Here is a 22,522-nt window from a genome sequence, read left to right on the forward strand (position 1 = left end):
CGCCCAAATGGCGCTATATGGGACTTCTGACGCCTTGATGTGCAGGGCGTTCCCAACGACTTTGAGGGGGCCGGCCTGCGCATGGTACAACGGCTTGAAGACCGGGACCATCACTTCCTTCTATCAGCTCGCCAGAGACTTTGAGCTCAACTTCCTGGCCTACGCCCGACCGAAGCCGTCCGTGGCGTTGCTCCTCGGACTCAACCAAAGGGAGGACGAGCCCCTCTCCCATTTTGTGAACCGTTTTACGACGCAGATCCGAGGGCTCTCAGACGCTCACCCCTCTCTGTTGATGCAAGCATTCATGATAGGTCTGCGGCCTTCCAGGTTCTTCTGGTCTCTGGTGGAGTGACCCCCCGCAACGGTACCCGAGATGCTCCAGCGAGCAAGCCAGTTCATCGCCGTAGAGACATGGATGGCTGGGAGGTGCGAAGAGCACAAGAGGGTCAAGCCGGAGCCGCCTCGGCAGCAGCAATCCGCCGCGTCTCGGCGTAGGTTGGACAGATCCGACCCGTCGGCACCGAGGCCCCCTCTCCCCGCCTTGAACTCGTCCCGAACAGAAATATTTCTCCACGTAAGGGAGAAGGGACTGCTCAAAGAGCCCTACCCGATGAGGAGTCCGCGGGAGCTGGTGGACCGATCGAAGTACTGTCGCTTCCACCGGCAGCATGGGCATGACACTGAACAGTGTCGGGAGTTAAAAAGGCAGATCGAGGATCTCATTCATAGAGGACATCTCAGCCAGTACCTTCGGCCGGACAAGGAACTCTCACCGCACCCGGAGGGTCCCATCGAACGACACATCGACGTGATAGCTAACGACCCTGCATCTAGCGGGGATTCCATGACCAGAAGAAAGGCATACGCCTGAGCCGCCCCGGCCGAAGCTCCCAGGCACGGGCCCGAGCCCGAGGTTACTTTCCCGGCCGAAGCATCCGACCGATCCGAGCACGACGATGCGCTCGTGATATCAGCTAGGATCGCCAATGCGCAAGTAAGAAGGATCATGGTCGATACTGGGAGCTCGGCCGACATACTCTACTTCGACGCCTTCCAAAAGCTCGGCTTGTCCGGAGACAACATGAAGCTGATATTCTCGGCACTCACCGGATTCATCGGTGATTCGATCTCACCGCTGGGGGCAATCACTTTGCCCTTGACCCTGGGAGCCCCACCGAGGTCGAAGACAGTGATGACCACCTTCTTAGTGATCGACCTCCCCGCTGCATACAACGTCATTCTCGGCCGGCCGACCCTCAACAAAGTTAGAGCCGTCGTCTCAACTTACTACCAAACCGTGAAGTTCCCGACCCACGCCGGGACCAGAGAGGTCACGGGAAGCCCCCGAGAATCCAAGCGCTGCTACCTGACCGTCGTTTCGTTACACAAGAGAGTGAGGGTCGAACCGTCATTGGCGGACCCCCGGGAGGCGAAGAAGCCAGCCCCCCATCCTGAGCCGAGGGGGTCCACCATCGACTTGCCACTGCTAGAGGGTCGGCCAGACCAGACGGTCAAGATCGGATCGGAGCTACCTGAGCAAGTACGAAGGTAGCTCATCGGCTTCCTACAGAAAAATGCCGACGTCTTCGCTTGGTCGTCATCTGACATAACGGGCGTCGACCTGGAGGTCGCACAGCATCACCACAATATTTCACCCGACGCTGATACAAGAATTGCTACGCTTCAAGCGGGACGGGACCCTCCCTCCTGACGAGGCTACGGCTCGGCGTCTGCGTCGTATGCATGCGTGGTATACCGAGGTGAGTGGACGGCTCTATAAGCAGTCCTTTACATACCCCCTCCTACGGTGCTTGGAGCCCGATGAAACCCGGATGGTTCTAGCTGAGGTCCACGAGGGAATCTGCGGGGAACACATCGGCGGGCGGACCTTGGCACACAAAATACTTCGCCAAGGTTACTACTGGCTGACCATGTGCCAGGACGCGAAGGCTTATGTACAGCGGTGCAGTTCGTGCCAAGAACACGCCCGCACACCCCGGTAGCCCGCGGTCCTGCTCACCCCCATCGATTGCGCATGGCCATTCGCGTAGTGGGGTTTGGACCTGCTCGGACCTTTCCCCCCAGCCTCGGGACAGCGGAAGTACATCATTGTGGGTGTGGATTATTTCACAAAGTGGGTTGAGGCCGAACCACTGGCGACGATCACGGAGCGGCAAATGGAAAAATTCGTGTGGAGGAACCTGGTCACTCGGTTTGGCTTGCCCAAAACCATCATTACAGACAATGGGCCCCAGTTCGCCGGTAGAAGGTTCCGCGAGTTCTACGCGAGCCATGGAATCCAGCTAAGGTTCAGCTCGGTGGCTTACCCTCAGACGAACGGGCTAGCAGAGGTAACCAATCGGTCCATTCTAGACGGGCTCAAAAGAAGAGTGTCCGTAACCCGATCGGCTTGGATGGACGAACTCTCGAGCGTCTTGTGGTCATTACGCACCACCCTCAAAACCACGACGGGAGAGTCCACCTACAGCCTCGCGTTCAGGACCGAAGTTGTCCTACCGCCCGAGGTAACTATCCCCACCCTTCGGACAAGAAACTACGATGAGGGAACTGCAAACGAAGGGCTTCGAGCCGGCCTTGACATGCTCGAAGAACGGCGCGCCGACGCACACTTGAAAGCCCTCTCTTATAAGAGAGCTGTCACGAAGGTGTACAACCGGAAGGTGCGACCCCGGCCAATCAAGTTAAACGACCTGGTCCTTCGCAAAACCGAAGTCAGCGACCCGACCCAAGCGAGGGGGAAGCTAGCCCCTAAATGGGAAGGACCTTATCGGGTCGTCGAGGCAACCCGACCAGGTACATATCGGCTCGCGACAATGGATGGTTCTTCTATACCAAGAACATGGAACGTCCAAAACCTTAAGAAGTTTTTTCCCTAAGAGAAGAAGAAGTTTCTTCGCCTAAAGGAGAAGAGATTTTTCGTCTGAAGAAGAAGAAGCTTTTCGCTTAAGGGAAGAACAAGAAGCGGGACAAATACATGAGAGAAGAAAGATTTTTTCATTTAAAAAACTAAGATCACAGGACTTGACCCCGACTTACAGGACTCGACCTCGACTTACAAAATTGACTAGCATGTCTACCTTCTTTACAATGGGATGTCCAGGCGGTCGTCAAAGGGGACGTCCTCGGGCATGTCTACCTCTAGATCCTCGGGGTGGGGAGTGAAGGGATCTTCCTCCACCTCGAGGCCGGGGTGACGAGCGTGGAAACGGGACGTGGCGATTCGGTATCCGTATTCAAAGGACACCCGCCCCGTCCGCGTTAGCCCGAGTTCGAACCCCTTGGACATCTTATATGCCTCAAGGAGCTCCTTATCCTTGGCAGGTCGGAGGTGGGCCTCCTCCGCCAGCGCTTCCGAGGCCGCCCTCGTTTCGGTCTTCACCTCCTCCAGCTTCTTACCGAGGGCGCTCGCCTCCGTCTTCGACAGGCGGAGCTCGGTCCGCTCCACCCTTATTGTTTCTTGGAGCTCCTCGTTTGATTTCTTAGAGGCCTCGAGCTCTGACCTCAGGCGAGCCGCCTCCGCCTCAGAGTCCGCCGCGCGCTTCTCGGCGGTCGCCACAGCCTCCGGGCCGGCCCCGGCACGGGCCTCCTCGACCTGGCGGCAGAGCTCGACGTTGCGACTGACGAGACCCCCAATGATCCGGCCAGCGTCGCGTAGTGAAGGCCTTATAAGAAGAAAGACGGGTCAGGAAGAACAGCGTTGGGGAAACAACCCGAAACGGGAAGAAGGAGAAGCACTTACCCAGGTCAAGGACTTGGCAGACTTGCCAAGCAAAGCCTCCGAGGGCAGGGTATACAAATCCCAAGCCATGTCGGGATGAAGTGCGCCTCGAAGGAACGACGCGGAGGAGTCCCCTCCGGCCCACACCTTGTCCCCTCGGGACAGGCATCCCCAGTGGGCGACCAGGGAGTCGCTTGCCTCCCCGGTCGGGATCTCACCCACCAGCCGCGACAGAAACGACTCCTTGTCCCCGACAGGCAGCCGGCACAGGTCGCGCACGGAGGGAGGCCGCGGGCCCTTCCCGGTCGCCCGCCGACTAGGCCCGGCCTCGCCCCGACGAGGGCCCGCTTCAGCCCCCCTTTGAAGGTGTTGCCTTCGCCTTTTTCCGAGGATGCTCGGCCTCGACCTCCAGCGGTGCATCCTTCGAGTCGGGCTGCAAGTCGGCCGGCAGTGCTGGAAGGGGGGCCTGCGACGCCTGACCGCCTAGAAGCGATCGAAGGTTTACCATTTCTGCAAGGAATAGGAAATGCATTAGTACCAGAATTGAGCCATGCAAATGTCCGAACCTAGCGTTACTGACGAACCCGGAGGCGTCGGGCTGAGACCCGCCTCGATCAGCCATCGCTCGGTCATATTCCGGAGGGCCTGGGAGTTACGGAGAACCTCTTTAAGCCTCCCCAGATCCCGGCGCTCTGCTTCGCTCAGTCTCGGGACGGTGTTATCGACCCCCCTCGCGGACCACCGGACTCCGAAGCCCCAATCCCTCACACGGCTGATATAAAAAAACCTCCCCTTCCATCCTTTGTTGTTGGAAGGGGCCCCCCCGACTCGGAAGCCCGCCCGGGCAGATAAAAAATAACCCCCCGGCCCCTTAGAGAGACGGCAACAAGAACGGAATAGGTTGAGGGTGGGAGTGATGTTGGCATGATGGCATTCCCCCAGGAACACCACTAGGTAGCGCCAAGTGTTCGGCGCCACCTGGGATGGCGAAATCCGCCAGTGGGAGATACAGGACACAATGAGGGGGTGAAGGGGAAAACACAAACCCGCCTCCAGGGCGTCCAGAGCCAAGGCAAAACCCTTCGGGACCGGGTTATACGCCCGTTGTCCCGATTCGGGCGCGCTAAGCATATAGTCCTCCGAGATACCATAACGCTCCCGAAGTCCCCCCAGCGATGACCCACTCACGGAGGAGTCTAGGTCATGCGGCCACATCAAGGCCTCGAGGGCCCGTGCCGCTTCCCCATCAGAGGATTCAACAGGGGACGGAGGAGGACGTCCCTCCCTGGCTCCGTGGGAAGGGGTAAAAGAGGAGGAAGGAGAGGATGTCATCCTCACTAACCTTAACTGAGGGTGCTACAGGAAAGGAAGGGCGATGCAGGAGGCGAGGAGGATGACTGGAGGGAAGACGGCAAGATCCGAAGGAAGAAAACTCAGCAGCGAGAGATGGGAATGAAGCCGGGCGTTCGCTATTTAAGGGAGATATCCCGCCAGAACTAGCGCCCCTTCGCCTCCCGAGAATGGGCGGCAACCCACCCGCGCACGTGCGTGACCGTCACGTCAGAAATGCCAAAAGACGCCCCGCCTTAATAAAAACATGACGTGGCAACCCCGCTGAAGCGGCAGAACCCTGACGCCTCGATCTCGACGCCCGAAAGCATGCGACAAAAGCAACCAGCTCCCCCTCAGAAAGGAAATCAAATACGGTAGCTTTTCAACTCCCGCTACTGCTAAGAAGGCAAGGAGGGAAAGAAGCACAAGTAGCTTCTCGGGCCCGCCGGACCATGCTGTGCTCCTTGGTCGCATGGTGCCCGAGACCACACCTGCGCGGTCAACCCGCCTGCGTCGTGCTCCTCGACCGCATGGTGCCCGAGACCACACCTGCGCGGTCAGTCCGCCTACGTCGTGCTCCTCAGCCGCATGATGCCAGAGACCACACCTGCGCGGTTAGCCCGCCTGCGTCGTACTCCTCGGCTCTATGCTCCCCAAGACATACCTGCGCGGTCAGCCCGCCTGCGTCGTGCTCCTAGACTCCTTGTTCCCCGAGACCACCTCCCTCGCCGTGGCCTGCCCACCCGAGGCGAGCTCGACCTCATGTCGCCCGAGACCACTGCGGCACCAAAGGACAATAGATGCCTCAGACTCCCCCTATCGCAGTGACCGACGCATAGCTTCTTCTAGGGAGAGAATATGATGAGGGTAATAATGGCGACATGACGCGCTACGACGTCAGCCATGACTAGATGACACTCTGCCTGGAAGAGGGCAATAATGCTGACACGATGGGCGCTGACGTCACCCGCTCTTAGACGAAGACTTCATCGTTGTCTAACCCAACGCGCTCGACCGAGGCAGAGGAGAACGACCACCGAGGCACGCCCATACCCTGCGGCAATTCGGTTCCCCACGCAACGTCAATGGCGATGTCAGACGTCATCAGAGGTACGATCCTGCCCCCCGCAGGCAGGCACGTCAGGTAACACTAAATTGCCCTATAAATACCCCCGAGTTCTAAACGAAGGGGAGGACACTTCTTCACTAAAAAACTCATTCCACATAATCTAACTTGATCGTCGGAGGAGTCGGGCCGAGCTTCCGACCCGACCTGTGTGCAGGTACAAGGGCGAGGTTGCATCTTCCCAGCGCCGCGGAAAAGCTTTACTCCCCACGCAACACTCCCGCCCGGACCATCGTAACCGGCCACCCCAGCTGTCCCGAGGAACGCAGCGCAAGATCCCCACGCATTCGGACCCGAACCAAGCCGCGTTGGCCCCGAGGCCACGGCATAAAGTTGTTTACACCAACACGTATCATAAAGTATAATGAGCTCGAATTTTCTCATACATCAAAATTATATCATAGGTATCATAAAACATCATAACATAGAAGAAAAGATGCCTTCAAATCTTATAGAGTTCATATGGTAACTTCGACGCAGTGTCGCAACAGACTAGTCTTACACACCCGATCGACCACTATCTTCCAACCTTATTCTTAAAGGTGACGGACTCATCCACTGTTCTGATCATCTCCACACGTCGTCGATTACTCGTAGATGCTCGCTTCCAATCGAGGGCTCACCATGGCCGCCACCGGCACGGTCTTCTGCAACGCGATCCCAAACGTCTCGCCCATATCGAGGTTCTCCCCTTCCGGCAGATTCCAGTTGAAGGCGTGGATCAAAGAACCCAACATATACTGGACGAGCACGACCCCCATGCGCACGCCGGCGCAGATCCTTCGCCCGGCGCCGAAGGGGATGAGCTCGAAGTCGTTGCCGCGCGGGTCCATCTTGGATCCCTCCGCCGTCATGAACCGGTCGGGATTGAACTCCAGCGGGTTTTCCCACACGTCCGGGTCCCTCCCGATCGCCCATATGTTGACCAACAGCTTGGTGTTCTTGGGGATGTAGTAGCCGTTGACCTCGCACGCCTGGGTCGAGATGCGCGGCAGGTTGAGAGGGGTGGACGGGTGCTTCCGGAACGATTCCTTGCATATGGCTTGCAGGTACGGGAGGTTTGGTATGTCGGATTCCTCCAGACGCCGGTCCCGGCCGATGACTCTGTCCATCTCCGCTTGCGCCCGCTTGAGGATGTTCGGGTTCAGTAGCATCTCCGCCATCGCCCATTCGATCGTCCCTGTCGAGGTGTCCGTTCCTGCAGTGAACAGATTCTGCAACCAGGAAAACCACAACGTGATGCCGTGTCAAAGAAGCGCTTTTGTGGACGAGGAGCAGAAAGGTTTCGTTACCAAAAGCAGGGCCTTGATGTTATCGTTCGTCAGTTTCACCTCGTCCGGACCGTCCCGGTTGGTCAGCACGGTGTCCAGCAAATCGGGTCTCCCTTCACGGTCGCTTTTGGTCGCCTCGTGCTCGGCCACCATCCTACTGAGCACCGAATCGAACTTGTTGTGAAGCTTCTTCATCCGTCGCTCCAACCCCTGCAGGTCCATCCACGCCACCGCCGGGATGAAGTCGCCGATGTTCACCTGCCCCGCCAAAGTCATGAGCTCCACCACCATGTCCTTGAACTCGTTCGCCTGCGTGTCCTTCGTCTCGAACACCCGGCGACTCAGTATCACCCGCCCGATCATGTTCGCCATGGTGTAAATGAGCATCTCCCCCAGCATCACCCTCTCCCGCTTACGTCCCGACGCTTTCATGGACCGCAGCATGTGGCCGACCTCGTCGCGCCGCACGCCGCTCCATGCGTCGAGCGCCTTGTTGCCGAGCATCTCCAGGTTGCACAGTTTGCGCAGCAGCTTCCACTTGGGGCCGTATTCCGCAAAAACAAGGTCCTGGCCCTCGTAGGCGAGCCTGATGGGGGCGGCGTCGACGGGGCGGTTGGAGAAGTAGGTATCGAGGGTCTTGAGGAAGACGCGAGCCGCACTCGGAGTAGAAGCCACGACCACGCCGAACTGCCCCATTTTGAGGTGCATGACGGGGCCGTACCGCTTGGCCATGCGGGCCAACGCGACGTGCGGCGCGCTTCCCAGCAGCGGGAGCGCACCGACGACAGGGAACCCTCGCGGCCCCGGCGGTAGAGCACGACGAGGGAGGAGACGCCGAACCACGTACCGAAGAGCATAAAAGAGCGCGACGCATGGAAAGAGCTCGCGCAGGAAGACCGTCGCCATGGTGGAAGGTGGAATCAACCCTGTCTTGTGGGAGCGAGGGTGGCACAGGAGACCTATATAGATCTGTGTGTCACTTGGAGACTGGTAGCCGTGGGCAAGGGCAATCACGAGGGGCGACGGATGGGTACTCCACCCGCAAACGTGACCACCTGTCTCGGGCCACTGACTTCTGCTTCTGTTTCCTGACCTTCCTGTGGTTCCAGTAACTCCTGTGGGCCAGCGGATCAAAATATTTAGGCACAAGAAAATAATTATCTTTCTTTTCTTCCTCCATTTCTATTTAAAGGCGTCAATTAATTTAGTTGATAAAAAAATAATATTATTTTAAATACTAAACTCAAATTCTACTTTAATAAAAAAATATTTTTATTTAATATAATCCTAAGAACTTGATTGCCCAGATAAATATATTTAACATTAAAATTTATTTACAAAGGCAAATCTCATGTAGTTTGTCCATTAAATCAAATCATTAGTGGACTACCTACCGAAAGATAATAATAATATATGGACAAAGACTTCTTGTTGTTTGAGATCGATTAGAATCGTCACCAGTTATGTTGAGTACTCACCTAATAAATACTGCACAGACAATCATTTCGATGTGCCACCTCCAGCTTTGACCTTTAGTTGCTGTTCCATTAATGCATGGGAAGCACACTTGTTTGTAGAATTAGGGTTAGTGTGCTCAAAGGTGATCTACAGTTACTATGTTAGAGTTGAAAGTATAATAATACTTCATCAGGTAATTTTATTTAGGATATAACCACTCTGGTCGGTAAAACACTTTAATTATTAAAGATAAAGGTTGAGATAAAATAAAAATATAATAAATATTTATTAAATAATTTAAAAAATATACAATAATTCTACGATCTGGGCATGAAAAGTGAAACAACACATGATTTGTTATATTTGTCGTCGAACCCTTAGGTAAATTGGCTTTATGATGTCGATTGATTTCGCTTAACACCATGATTAGTTCCATATCAGAAATGGGATAAGATGATGATTAATTTGATTGATGCATTATTATTAATATTAACTTAAATATTTTAAGTTAGTAGTTTGAGCTCATTTTACTAAGATCAATAAGTTAGTTATTTCGTTCTAATAATCGATATCAAAGTCTAATATTAGAAGAGCATGATAGAAAATTCGAGTATGAAAGGTCTAATATATCAATTATCTCACTCTCAATATTTAATTATTATGATGATGAAAAAAATTATGATATATATATATATAATTAAGCCTCTATGTATTAAATTTACTTACATGCTACCGTGATTAATGTTGTAATTAAATATATCCCTAAATATATATCACGGGAATCATATTCCATATAGTTTCTTCCAAACAACCAAAGAAGGGTTTGATGCATCATGTAGCGTCGATCCCGAATCCAACGAACACGATTCGATCATGTCTAGGTTCGCCCCCCGTGTGGGAGACTCACACGGACAACTCGAACGAGTAATAGCGAGGGAATCGGGGAGAGAGCTCAAAAGGCGGAAGCGGGCCCCCTCGTTGGAGGAGGCAACGCCGAAAGAAGCTGTTGCGTCGCCTCCCGCCCCCCCTCCATGAGCTTCCTCCCATCCGTCGATCCTCCGTCGCCGCTCTGATCGTTTTGGTGGGTGTTGCTCGCGGTTCCGGTCGAAGAATCCGGCGTCGTAGCTCTCTTTTCATTCATTTATAGGAAAAATGGCGTTTGTTGAGTGTCGGCTTTTATGTTGGGGTTCACTTTTTTGGATTCAGGGATCTAGCTTGGACGATTTGTGTGTTCAACGATGGGAGTCTCGGTGGACAACATTCGGGGTCTCGTGCTGGCCCTATCGTCGAGTCTTTTCATCGGGTCAAGCTTCATCGTGAAGAAGAAAGGGCTCAAAAGGGCCGGGGCGCATGGCGTCAGAGCAGGTCTGGTCTTTCTTGGTTTTTCTTCTCTTTCGTTTCCATTTCGTTACTATTGATCTGATCACGAAGGTCGATCCGAGACGTAGTTAATTACGATCACATACCAGGAATGATGGTTTGTGCCTTATGGAATCATAATTCACTATCGAGGAGGCATGAAGTTCTATATTGGATTAAAGTTCGTTTTGTTGCGGATATGAAGAAGTGATTGAGTAAATGATGTTTTCCTTTCAACATTTCAGGTTCGGGAGGGTTCTCATACTTGTACGAGCCTCTCTGGTGGGTTGGGATGCTTACTAGTAAGTTCAATGTTTGGATTTGATATCTGTAAGAATATCCTAGTGTTCTTAGACGTGATCCATATCTATTGGAGACATATCATGTCATCATGGAACATACTTTCAATTTCCTGGTTTATTTCTTGCGAATAAAAGCACCTTCTAGAGAGCTGTGAAGACATGCACATATTCGCCTTTTTTTTTCTGTAGTTATTCACCTGGTCAACTTGTTGGTATGAGACTTGTGATCATAATTGGAGTCATGAATGTTCGGTGTTGAAACAAGTACTTGGCATGGCAAACTGAATTTATGAGCCAGGAGTTTGGGTTGTTTGGTGATGGTTTCTGAGTTTTAGGCACTTTTTTTTTTTTTTCAATTTTCTAAGAAAATAGTTTTGGCATTGTTATTGCTACAAATATATGAGCAGATGTGAATAGGTTAGCTAGTATTAGGCTCATTTAAAATCAGGGGAGACATTATTGTGGATTTTGTCATTTACAAAGATGATTTTTCTCTCAAAATTTATTAACGTAGCGAAAACTTTTTCTGTGTCAAGCCCAACGGCTAAAACCGTGTAATGCATCCTAGGAACCTGGAATGTTTCATTGAAGGATGCAGACCCTGCAGATAATGGCTCTACTTTGGTGGTTAGTAAGAGTGTCATCATTTCTGCCTAAAGGAAGTATCACTTAGGTAGGGCTGAATCGATTGGTTCAGGGCTGATATAGGCTAGAACAGATGGGGTAACCGATAGCTAACATAATTTGTGATATAGAACAAAGAACTTTTAGAAAGATTTTAGATTTCATAGCAAGCTGACTTGTTGCATGGTATGTGCTATTTGGCGTCGATTGACATAGGTCATGCACTTGGCATACATAAAGAAAAGCTTCAAGTTAATCTCTTGTGCAAGCAAGCTCCCAGATTCAAGTTCATGTATATTTTGTCTTCTAATTGACCATATAATTTTGATTTTATGCAGAGGATATTACTGTCCCAGATCTATCCTCTCAACTTTGGTTATTTATTTATGTATATGTTTTATTGTCTACAGTGATACTTGGTGAGGCAGCTAACTTTGCTGCCTATGCATTTGCTCCGGCAATTCTTGTAACTCCTTTAGGAGCACTGAGTATAATTGTCAGGTATGGTAAACATGACACTACTCTCAGGTTTAGTAAGTTCTAAAAGATCAATCTAAAGTGTGTCACTAATATGAGTTATTTGATGCAGTGCAGTGCTAGCTCATTTCTTTTTAAACGAGAAACTGCATATATTTGGCATCCTTGGGTGTGTTCTTTGTGTGGTTGGTTCTGTTAGTATTGTTTTGCATGCTCCAATAGAGAAAAATATTGAATCAGTTAAGGAAGTTTGGTACCTTGCCACTGAACCAGGTAACTCCAGTCTTAAATATTCTAGTTGTCTTGTCATGTGTGTTTGCTTAATTTTTTCATGTCCAATATTGATTCCTGTACTGAGGTTAAACTCCTTTGGGTTTGTTTAAGCATGTGTTACTTATGTATGTTCCATTTAGACCTTTCTTTATACGCTGAATTTGTAAAAACAAACTTTTCATGTTTTCAGACTCAGAACCTTCAGCCTTTAGTCGACTAACGAACTGTTTTCTCTTCAACAGGGTTTATCGTTTATTTCTGTGTGGTCATGTTCTTGGTTGTTTTTCTCATCTTCCACCTAGTTCCACGTTATGGGCAAACAAATTTGGTGGTATATGTTGGAATTTGCTCACTCATGGGTTCCCTGACGGTATGTTCAGTGTTTGTTAAAACTACGGATGTGCATTTGTGCTTTCATCGCTGAAATGCTCACTAGGTTGTTGGTGCAGGTTATGAGTGTAAAAGCAGTGGGCATTGCGTTAAAGCTAACATTATCGGGAATGAATCAATTTGTCTATGCTCAGACCTGGTTTTTTACAGTTGTTGTAGCAATCTGTTGTCTCATGCAGATGAATTATCTGAACAAGGTAACCCTGATTTTGTGGGGCATGCATATGCTAATACAGAAACTTGCTTGACAATAGCATTTACTAATTTAGCTGGTACTCAGATTCAGTGTGCAGGGATTTCAAGAAAAAAGGTTGTCTTAAGCTAAAATAACCACATGAAGTGAATACATTGCTACAGAAACATAACAAATTTGAAGCGTTCGACCTACATACTTCGCCATACAACCTTTTTTGTTGTCATATGATGAATTATAACGAAAAATTAAGACACTATGAATGGTTTTGCAAACAAGTAATATACACAATTGATTTTAGAATAATGAATATACACATTATGCAGTGCAGAAAAATTCTATGGAGGAATTCATTCCATCATTTGCCAACAGTAAGATAAATTGGTTGGGATCATCATCGATATTTCACCTACATGCTTGGATGGCACCATATAGTATAGAGCTTGTGGCTTAATGCATCCATTTTTTGTTTTCATCTAGTGATTCATGGAGTCCATATGACATGAATGATTTACCATTTACAAAAAGGTTGATATTCTATCCAGGAATATTACTTATTTTAAACATGGAGGATTTGCATAAATTTAGTGTGTTACCTACAAAGGATTCTGAACTTTGCTCTCTCTCTCTCTCTCTCTTCCTTTTCCCTTTCTTTCTCCATCTATCTTATTTATTTTCTGAAGGATACAAAGTTTGCATGTTAATAGAGTTTATCAAATCAAAATAAGTATGGCATGTTCATTGTGGTGCAGTAATCAATGAATGGATTAGTTTTTCTAATACTATCAAGTATCTTTTCTACAAACAGTTTCAGCTATGCTTATTGCAATTGTTGGATTCATCCATGCAGGCACTCGACACCTTCAATACTGCTGTGATATCCCCAGTCTACTATGTGATGTTCACTACTCTCACCATATTGGCTAGCATGATCATGTTTAAGGTGTTTTTTTTGTTGTCTTCCTTTTATGTTTGATTGTCAATGAATCTTACTTTTGTTGAACCTTCTGATTTAACTCCATTTTTCAGTTTAATTTTCAGTTTCTTCAGCAATAACTGTTTGTCTCAGAGTTATTGCTAACTTAGCTAGTTATGAACCAGGATTGGGCCTCCCAGAATGCTTCCCAGATGGTCACTGAGATATGTGGGTTCGTTACAATACTCTCTGGTACTTTCCTTCTCCACAAGACAATGGACATGGGAGAAAGTACTCCCATGGAAACAATAGCCCTGAGTGACTCCTAGAAATTCAAACAAGTAATTCATCCTTGCTTCGGTCATTGATCGATCAAGTTTCAGCATCAAATTACTCCATCAAATCAGATCGTCCCACTGAAACTCCTGTGCAACTCTTTCCTGAAAAGAACATCAAGAAAGCCTGAGGAAGATGACAGTCCCTGATCCATGCTTGGGACATACTCTGTATTCTCAATATCTTTGTTCTGGATTTTGACATGCCATAAACATGGTTGACTGACGAAGAATGCAACTTCTACCGTCCCAATTTAGTACAAGGGACTTCATCTACCTATGTGTATTCGCTGTCAACAACTTGATCTGGAGATAGAAAGCTTCGATTCTTTTCATCTTGTAACAACTGATGTATGGTCTGTATCTTTTTTCATTGTTCAGTATATTTTTGTCGCATGATTCTACTTGTATAGCTGACTTTTTCTTCTGGAAGAAGACCAGACAATTAATCAGACTTGTCAGAGAACTGATTCCCAAACCAATGTAGCTGAAATTGTTTTCAATAGCATGATTGACAAGCTCATCAGATCAAGGTTGACTCTTAAGAGTCTGAGCTCTCTTTAAAACTCTTGCAACACAATGCCAGCCATGTGACATCAGTGTGTGTATTATTTGCCATGGTTTTAGTACTATGTTTTCAGAGAGAAGTACATGTTTCAAAGTTCATTCAGCATTCTGATTCCCTTACAGTGAGTTATTATGACTGCATGAACACAATTCAATCAGTTGACTAATTGAACATTTATCTGTCTCTGTATACATTTATCAGTCAGTTGGACATGAGCTTGACTCAATCTCATGTCCAATTGATCATGAACAGGTTTGATCACTCTCACCATCTATCCAATTTAGTCGTGCTTTCCTCTGCATTTATCAGTCCCCACGTGCAGATGATCTCAAATGGTGGAGACTCGCCTGCAATCTCCCAACCCTTCCATTACACGCCCAACTTCCACAAGTCAAAATTGGATCTCACTCCGTGTTTCTGACCTAAAAGTTAATTCGTGGTTAGTTCTCAAGCCACACTTTTGACTTTTGAACCAGCTTTTATATCATGTCGGCTATAGTCTTAACAATGATTATTACAAGACTAATAATCATAATATTTATTATCTGATGTAAAATTCAATGATAAAAAAAATAGTATTATAGTTGATCATCTATAGATCTCGAATCATAAAAAATATGACATAATAAACTAATTGAATGGATTTTACTGAACACAATAATTAAAATGTTAAAGCTTTTGTCTACTTCATTATTTCCTCATTCCTTCTACTACTATTAATATTACTATATTACTATTATTATTATTGTTATTATTATTTTAAACACAAAGAGGAATTAATATGTACTATAAATAATTAGATATACAAATATCTTTTTCCCATAATAATAATAATAATAATAATAATAATAATAATAATAATAATAATAATAATAATAATAATAATAATAATAATTTTTCCTGCCATTGGCAATTGCAAAAATTAATTCTTATATTTTTTAAAATTATATTGAGATTTTTATATTTATAAAAGTACAATATTTATTTACTTATTTATAATGATTGAGATGAAACATATGTAATTACTAATTAGCCCGTATAAAAGAGCAGAGCACTCATATTAATCGTATGAGCTAAGCCATTGGTATAGATCCACGCGAGTTCTTCAAAGCCCCCCCTTCCCTATATCTCTTCTTCTCCATACCGCAGGCTTTGGATCTGAATCTAGGGTTTCAGCTCCAGTCCCGATGGATCGCTCCCGCAGGTTTCCTAGATATGGTCGTCTCTCTTCGATTGCTCTGTTCCTCCTCATCCTGCTCGCCTCTAATTCGTCTCTAGCCTTGGCGCAGGTAATCTCTTGATCCCTTTTCTTGTTCGGCTGATCGTGATGCGGGATCTTTAAGGTAGTTTTGTCGATTTTGCTTATGTTTCAGGAGTCGGAGACGGATAATGGCGAGAACGCATCGGCCGTCTTGCCTAAATCTTTGGATCGGCGCACGAAAGTGAGCGGATCTTTGGCGTTGTAGGTGATTTTGTTTTGTCTGCGTCTCCTGATGAAATGGGGGGTTTTGTTCTGCTGCAGATGTTGCTTCGCCCGTTCCGGAAAGATGAAGATGCGAGCTGGGAGGGCGTCGTTTCGTTGGACCAAACGGGGCTGGGCCTCTTTGATGCCTTCTTCGCTAGCTTTTCCATGATCATCGTCAGCGAGGTGTGATGATTTTAACGAGTTCCGGTCTTGAATCGATGTCTGTACTAATGTCAGTCGTCATGTTGTTGTGATCATCTGTTCCTGCTAGATCGGAGATGAGACCTTTATAATTGCTGCTCTTATGGCGATGCGCCATCCGAAATCAATTGTCCTGTCCGGTGCACTCGCCGCCCTTTTTGTGATGACGGTGAGTGCCTCCTTTGCGGCTTCCTTCTTGTTGAGATTCTTGGTCTTCTGCACTTCCTCTTTGATATATTTTATGTAGTGTAAATCACGCTTCTGAAGCCTTGTGCGTTTTTGAATGTTGCATATCGCAATTGCCTGTTGTTCTAGGTACTGTCAACTGGACTTGGTAGGATCGTGCCCAATTTGATATCGCGGAAGCACACCAACAGTGCAGCTACAGGTAAAGTTATCATTCAACTTTTCTCATTTATCTTTCTTTTGCTGCAATTCAAGTGCTCTCTGTTCACCTTTATCTTTATCCACATCCAGTTTTTGATTTCTTCAGTAATAGAAAGGGGATCTGCTGAGAATGTGAATACACCATAAGTGGTTTGTCATTGCCAGTTGATAATAATGCAATATATCAAATCTACTACATCCAACCTTATGTTGGAGGGGAACAAATATAACTACTATACCACAGCTACCTTTTGCTACACAACCTGACTTTGTGATCTAGTAATGAACATTGATTGACAAAGTTTGATTGAAGATCCCAAAAAGGAATAAGGTAATACTTGAAATTGATTGAGAAAGTTTTCTTATTCTACAAAGATCGAAGTCCATTAGTGAAGAATGATATCTTCTTTGAAGAAGGAAAGAATAGTTGATTAATTTGACTATATGTAATTATATACTTTTATTTCTCTATTTTGCTTTCTCTCTTTGTACTTTGAGTCTATTAGAAGAGGGAAAGAGATTGTGAATGAATGAATCAAAGCATGAAATGAATCAATGAATGAATAAGTCCATTTCTCACCTTCTATATAAGTGGTGTGAGACAATATTTATTTTTCCTAATGGTATGAATTTATTGTGCACATGTAATATGTGTGGATATGCAAGACCTTCATCCCGAGTATTACTTCTAAAACTAGAACCAGTTTAGTCGTTATTACTTTTCTATTATCTTTTGGATTAGTTACTTTCCCTTTGTATCTCTTTTCCTTCCTTTATTAAAAAGAAAAACTCTCTGCATGTCATGAATTAGTCCTACATCAGAAGCTCTTTATAGATGTGCATTTTGAGTGCCTGAAGTATTGACATATGTGTGGATATGTGAGACCTTCATCCTGAGTATTACTTCTATGACTAGAACCAGTTTAGTTGTTATCACTTGTATCTTTTTTATTATTAACTTTCCCTTTGTATCTCTTTTCCTTCCTTTATTAAAAAGAAAAACTTGCTCTGCATGTCATGAGCTAGTCCTACATCAGAAGCTCTTTCTAGATGTACATTTTGAGTGCCTGAAGTATTGCCATAGATAATGTTGCTTCAGAAATTTTCATTCCTGCATAGTTTATTGGCCTATGCATGTTTTCCTACATAATGTGTGATGAAAAGTCAACTGACATTCTCAAACAATTATCTATAACTGACACAATTATTTCTTTTACTTCAAAAACCTCCTAATCAAGATACCAAAATAGATTTTTTTATTGCAGACATATTAGCCTAATACAAATTCAGCGCATGGAAGTTCATTTTGTACTATGTTCTTCTATTCTTAGATTAAAGGTCTAATTCGGATCACATTTTGTCAAGAAAAAATGATCGTCTATCCAATGTGTTGAGAGTGATGCGAACTGGCGCACTTTTTCAAAATTTGTCATGTTCGAGATCTGAGGTTGTTTGGGGTGCTTCTCTGACTTAGATGAGTAGATTGACTCTCGATGCGATCCTTGACGAGACTTGCAAACCTTGTGTGGGGCTTACTTGACATGGTCCCTCAATGTTCAAGTTAGTAATTGTTGGAGGTTGGAAAGACCGAGGAGGTCAAAGAAGGTTTATAGAGAGTCAAAAAACTTGCATTGAATTTGAAAAGGCCCCTATTTATAGCTAGGGGTCCCTGACCACTTATGGGACATATTCTCTGGATAAGAAAATTATGATTTCTGAGAATATTTTCCCCAAGGATTATGCTGACATGGAAAACCTCACTGGCTTGTTTTGTCAATTTTTTTGGCTTAAAAAGCTCCACGTGTCAACTGCCAGTTGGCTGAGAATATTCTTCATATCACATTTCATTAGAATTTGTATTTGTTCAATCATGTCATTGTTTTCTGTTCTGTCATGTCATTACTGCTTTGTGAAGTCCACTTTATAGATTATTTCCCTACTCTTTGAATAATGTCCTAATCAGGATTGTATTTAATTTGAGTTTGTTATTTGTTGTTTGGAGCATCTCACAGTAATAACTTTCCTCTGTCTACTCCACACAGTGCTGTATGCATTCTTTGGGCTGCGATTACTATACATCGCCTGGAGATCAGATTCAAAGACATCACAGAAGAAGGAAATGGAAGAAGTATGCTTCTGTGGTTTGATTTTTTACTGTAAATATGATAAACCTATAGTGGCCAGTATGCTTCTTTGGTCTGCTTTTTCTGTAAAAATATCTGTTTCTATTATTTCTTTATTGCATTGTTCTTTGTGGTTGTATCAGGACTCTGCTTTTGTTGGCAGTCAACATAAGTTTTGGGATTTTGATTCTTGCTTAGGATGAAATTGCATATTTTGCTTGAAGTTTTTAAAACCTGTCTTTGCTTTCTGACTTCTCAACCATAATATTTTAGCATATTCCATAGATGGATGCTGCCATATTTAAATGGAACTTAGGTAACTGTGGCATTTGGCAATTATTGATGGTATGTGGCTTCAGAATGCCTTGACTTTATATATTTAGTGTGTTGAAGTGCATTAGCTATATAGTACAAGTAGTAAATCATCATGGTTGTTTTGCAATTTTTTTATTTCTTGCCGGTATAGACATAAAATTCATCATAATACAATTAAAAAGTGGTATTTGTGTATTTATATTGTCTACTTAACTTTTCAAACTTTATTGAATATAAGCTCCATCCATATTGACTTTTGTGACAGTCTTCAGCTTATCTTCTGTGGTGAAATCTTATTTCTTTTCCCCTCCTTTCCCCTCTTTTTTTGTGTCATGGTGTCACAATTTTTGAATGGAGAGCACTGATTAAAACTTCTAGAGCATTGTAGCTCAAGAATTAACAAGTGATTGAAAAAGAACTGTAATTAGATATCTGGTATTTAAGTGCACATACATCTTCGTGATATGATTCATATTTGCCTGAGCATGAGTAACTTTTTACAACTTCTTGTTAGTGTATATACATTTCAAATTGCCAGATCAGCTTAAAGTTACTGCATTATCCCAAAAGCTTATGAAAAATTTCTAGTTGTTAACTTCAGTGATCAACTAATGAAGGTAGAAGAAAAGCTTGAGTCAGGGCAAGGGAAGTCAACGTTGCGCCGCTTCTTTTCAAGATTTTGTACGCCAATATTCTTGGAGGTTTGGATCACTCATTAATTGTTTCTGGGTGATGCCCATCACTTTCTGTATGTTTCGTTTTGCGTCGGATACTATTGTATGTCTGGGATGTTTCGTGGTGTTTGAAAGCTTATAATCTTTGTTCTTTGTACGTAGATGTAGAGACTACATGGATGCCTATGAATATTCTGGAACATATTAATATTGATGCCTTATCTTTCAAATTGATCATTTTTTGCAAATTAACTCGAATATAGGAAAAAATTTGACTTTTATTGATAAAACTACCTTGTGTATGCAGTCATTTATTTTGACATTTTTGGCTGAATGGGGGGATCGCAGCCAGATAGCAACTATTGCGGTGAGCTATCTATCACCTTTTATAGAGTTTATTTCCTTATGGTTCATACAACTTTTACTTGACTTAAAATTTGTATGTAGCCTCATCTGGACATCTGAAATGCATTTTTGCTACTCTCTAATAATTGATTATGTGGATCAAGTCATTCAATTCATGGTACATATTAATTTTGCAATTTCTTGCTGCAATTGGTCTAAATTCTTCACTAAGATACTTCTGAACCTAAACTAATTTAACTGGTCTGCTCATTTATATGTTTCTATTAGCTCTTCAATCTATCTTCCATGATAATTTTGGAGGATTTGTTTTTTCTTTATGAAGTTATCACCTTTTTTGAAGTGTATATGCTTGTGAATAAGAAATGTTGGTTGCTAATTACATCTGAAACATTATTGAGTATAACTTTGTATGTGTTATGTTGCTAGCTGGGACACTGACCATGAGCTCATTCCAAACATTCTTTTGCGGTTGCCATGAATGTTGGGTGCATGTGTCCAAACATGAAGTACATGAACATTTCAGCAGAAGAATTCATGGCCTGGTTTTAGACCTGTCTCATGTCAATATCAATGCTTAGAGTAAAATCAAATAGGCAAACTAAGAAGCTGAATTGCAAAATCAGCACATCTACCCATTGGTGTTGCATGATACAGGCAAATGAATTGGTGTTAGATGCATATCCAAGTGTTTGATCTGGATATAGATGAGGACATATGGGTAGATGTAGGAGACTAACGTTGATAGAATGTGTTATATTAGAAGACGAGTTAACAAGAAACCTTGGAAGCCAAAATGTCACACCTTGAATATGTGTTTATTCCTGAGATATTTGACGGCTCCCCGTAAAATGTGAGAGTCAGATAACACTTTGCACAGTAAGATTTACTATGCAAGTCAGCAAATAGTATTTTTAACCATCTAGTGTAATAGACTTTGAAAGTTGGTAGGAATAGTATAAGAATAGGGTATGAGCCTGTGAGTGTAGGATTAAAAAAACACTAAGAAACTTGGAAAAATAAAAAAATTGAATGGCAACTAAAACAGTGTTAACTGATTTTTTGTAGATGCATGTGAAATGTTGCTTTAAAATTGTTAACTTAAAAAATGGTTTAGGTCTAATAGTCCATGGTGCTAGGGTTTTTAAGCTGTCACCAAAGAGACCTCTCAGACTCTTCCATCCTCTCTTTGCTTGCACAGACGTGCATGCACCGCATTGGCATTTCAAAACTGGGGACTCGGTGAGTTTCTTTTCTTTCCTTTGTGCTCTTCTTCTTCTTCTTCTTCATCTTCCTTATTTGTCTACAATGGGATCAAGGAAATTTGCTGGTTGCTGAGAATTGGTCCATTCCTGGCTGATTTCTGGCATCGGCTAAGAAATAGCTGACAATCAGGATTGCATGGCTTTGGCAGATCCTGATTTAGATTGGCCAATCAATGAACCATTGTTTGAAGCATGGTTTGAAATTACTATAAATTAATTGTTTAGGTATTGTTGCACTCCGAATGGCAAAACCGTAGAACTTCGTAAGACACTGCAATTTTGTGGAAGAATAGTGATTTCGAGTAAATAATGTATGTTTATTAGAACATGACATTGTTAAGAGGGTGTACCATTTAAATTTATTTAACTGGCCACCAACATAGAGTTTGCCATGCCATTATGCAGGGAGTCATAGTTACCTGATGCTCGATTTTAGAAGTGCCCAGAAAATGTATATGTATTATGCTTATTTTTTTCGTCTTTGTAAGTTGTGTAACTACCCCAAAAGCTGCAAAATTTCTCAAGCATCATGAACTGGTGATTTTCTATGGCTAGAAAGCAGGGCTTAATGTACTCAAGAACTCTCCTGGAGTATAATTGTAGCCGTGCAGCTTGTTTCCATCCCATGTTAACTTTTCTTCCATCGAAGGACTTGGGAGGTGGGCAGACACTATGATTAGTTAGGGCAAAAATGGATAATTAGTTTAATCTATCATATTTGGCCTTTGATTCTTTTGAATACCTATTCTTCTCCACCAATCTGATTGCACACCAGGTGCCAGTTACTCCTTTTTTTTTTCTGATCAAAGCACCTGTTAATGTGAACAGAACAAATAATCCTCTACTGGAATTGCAGAGGCATATTCTACCTACATGTTTATCATCCTTTAAATTTCTTTGTTTGATTAATTAGAGCATGTCGTGTTGTGGATCCTGCAGCTGGCAACTCACAAGAACGCAATTGGAGTTGCCGTAGGCGCAACTTTGGGTCACACTATATGTACAACATTAGCAGTGGTGGGAGGGAGCATGCTGGCATCCAAAATATCACAAAAGACAGTTGCTACCATTGGCGGCCTTCTGTTTCTGGGGTTTTCCTTATCATCATACTTTTACCCTCCATTGTGATACAAAATGTGCTGATAATTTTTATGATAGGCATTTGTTACAAACCAACCCGGATATATGTTTTGCTATTTTCCTTTTCTCCTCTGTATCACAGATAAAATTGATTTACATGTCTCAAGTTTTGAATCTGTAAAGAGGGCAGTAGTCAAAGTCTTGTGTTCTCAGGAATTCGTTTCAGTACATGGAATGTGGAAGACCTTTGAAGACTGACCTTTTTGAGTGTAGCACATCCACCAAG

General features: G+C 44.7%; 3 protein-coding genes across 3 annotated transcripts; 2 read left to right on the plus strand and 1 right to left on the minus strand.

Annotated features, from left to right (window-relative positions):
* Nucleotides 1–6,547: 6,547 nt before the first annotated feature.
* LOC135618898 (flavonoid 3',5'-hydroxylase 1-like) lies at nucleotides 6,548–8,391 on the minus strand. Its single transcript, XM_065120309.1, has 2 exons — nucleotides 7,490–8,391; nucleotides 6,548–7,411 (listed from the first exon to the last, which is right to left on the minus strand). The coding sequence occupies exons 1-2, from the start codon at nucleotides 8,372–8,374 to the stop codon at nucleotides 6,785–6,787; spliced, it is 1,512 nt and encodes a 503-aa protein (XP_064976381.1). The 5' UTR covers nucleotides 8,375–8,391; the 3' UTR covers nucleotides 6,548–6,784.
* A 1,500-nt stretch (nucleotides 8,392–9,891) lies between these two features.
* Nucleotides 9,892–14,302, plus strand: LOC135618193 (probable magnesium transporter NIPA2). Its single transcript, XM_065119054.1, has 9 exons — nucleotides 9,892–10,007; nucleotides 10,133–10,291; nucleotides 10,531–10,587; nucleotides 11,622–11,712; nucleotides 11,801–11,961; nucleotides 12,204–12,331; nucleotides 12,411–12,548; nucleotides 13,395–13,487; nucleotides 13,646–14,302. The coding sequence occupies exons 2-9, from the start codon at nucleotides 10,165–10,167 to the stop codon at nucleotides 13,787–13,789; spliced, it is 939 nt and encodes a 312-aa protein (XP_064975126.1). The 5' UTR covers nucleotides 9,892–10,007; nucleotides 10,133–10,164; the 3' UTR covers nucleotides 13,790–14,302.
* A 1,129-nt stretch (nucleotides 14,303–15,431) lies between these two features.
* Nucleotides 15,432–22,448, plus strand: LOC103993497 (GDT1-like protein 4). Its single transcript, XM_009413584.3, has 9 exons — nucleotides 15,432–15,652; nucleotides 15,737–15,805; nucleotides 15,886–16,011; nucleotides 16,100–16,198; nucleotides 16,345–16,417; nucleotides 18,459–18,544; nucleotides 19,472–19,555; nucleotides 19,836–19,895; nucleotides 22,096–22,448. Exons 1-9 carry the CDS (start codon nucleotides 15,551–15,553, stop codon nucleotides 22,282–22,284), a joined length of 888 nt encoding a protein of 295 aa, XP_009411859.2. The 5' UTR covers nucleotides 15,432–15,550; the 3' UTR covers nucleotides 22,285–22,448.
* The last annotated feature ends 74 nt before the right edge of the window (nucleotides 22,449–22,522 follow it).

The sequence above is a fragment of the Musa acuminata genome, chromosome BXJ2-8 (assembly GCF_036884655.1).
Source record: "Musa acuminata AAA Group cultivar baxijiao chromosome BXJ2-8, Cavendish_Baxijiao_AAA, whole genome shotgun sequence".
In the NCBI taxonomy this organism is placed as follows: domain Eukaryota; kingdom Viridiplantae; phylum Streptophyta; class Magnoliopsida; order Zingiberales; family Musaceae; genus Musa; species Musa acuminata.

Excerpts from the sequence above, each read along its gene's own strand:
- LOC103993497 (XM_009413584.3), top strand. The coding sequence starts at position 15,551 with ATGGATCGCTCCCGCAGGTTTCCTAGATATGGTCGTCTCTCTTCGATT. Across the intron at positions 16,012-16,099 it reads CCATGATCATCGTCAGCGAG|ATCGGAGATGAGACCTTTAT; the intron begins GTGTGATGATTT and ends TGTTCCTGCTAG. Across the intron at positions 16,199-16,344 it reads CCGCCCTTTTTGTGATGACG|GTACTGTCAACTGGACTTGG; the intron begins GTGAGTGCCTCC and ends CTGTTGTTCTAG.
- LOC135618193 (XM_065119054.1), top strand. The coding sequence starts at position 10,165 with ATGGGAGTCTCGGTGGACAACATTCGGGGTCTCGTGCTGGCCCTATCG. Across the intron at positions 11,962-12,203 it reads GTACCTTGCCACTGAACCAG|GGTTTATCGTTTATTTCTGT; the intron begins GTAACTCCAGTC and ends TCTCTTCAACAG. Across the intron at positions 12,332-12,410 it reads CACTCATGGGTTCCCTGACG|GTTATGAGTGTAAAAGCAGT; the intron begins GTATGTTCAGTG and ends TTGTTGGTGCAG.
- LOC135618898 (XM_065120309.1), bottom strand. The coding sequence starts at position 8,374 with ATGGCGACGGTCTTCCTGCGCGAGCTCTTTCCATGCGTCGCGCTCTTT. Across the intron at positions 7,412-7,489 it reads ACATCAAGGCCCTGCTTTTG|AATCTGTTCACTGCAGGAAC; the intron begins GTAACGAAACCT and ends TCCTGGTTGCAG.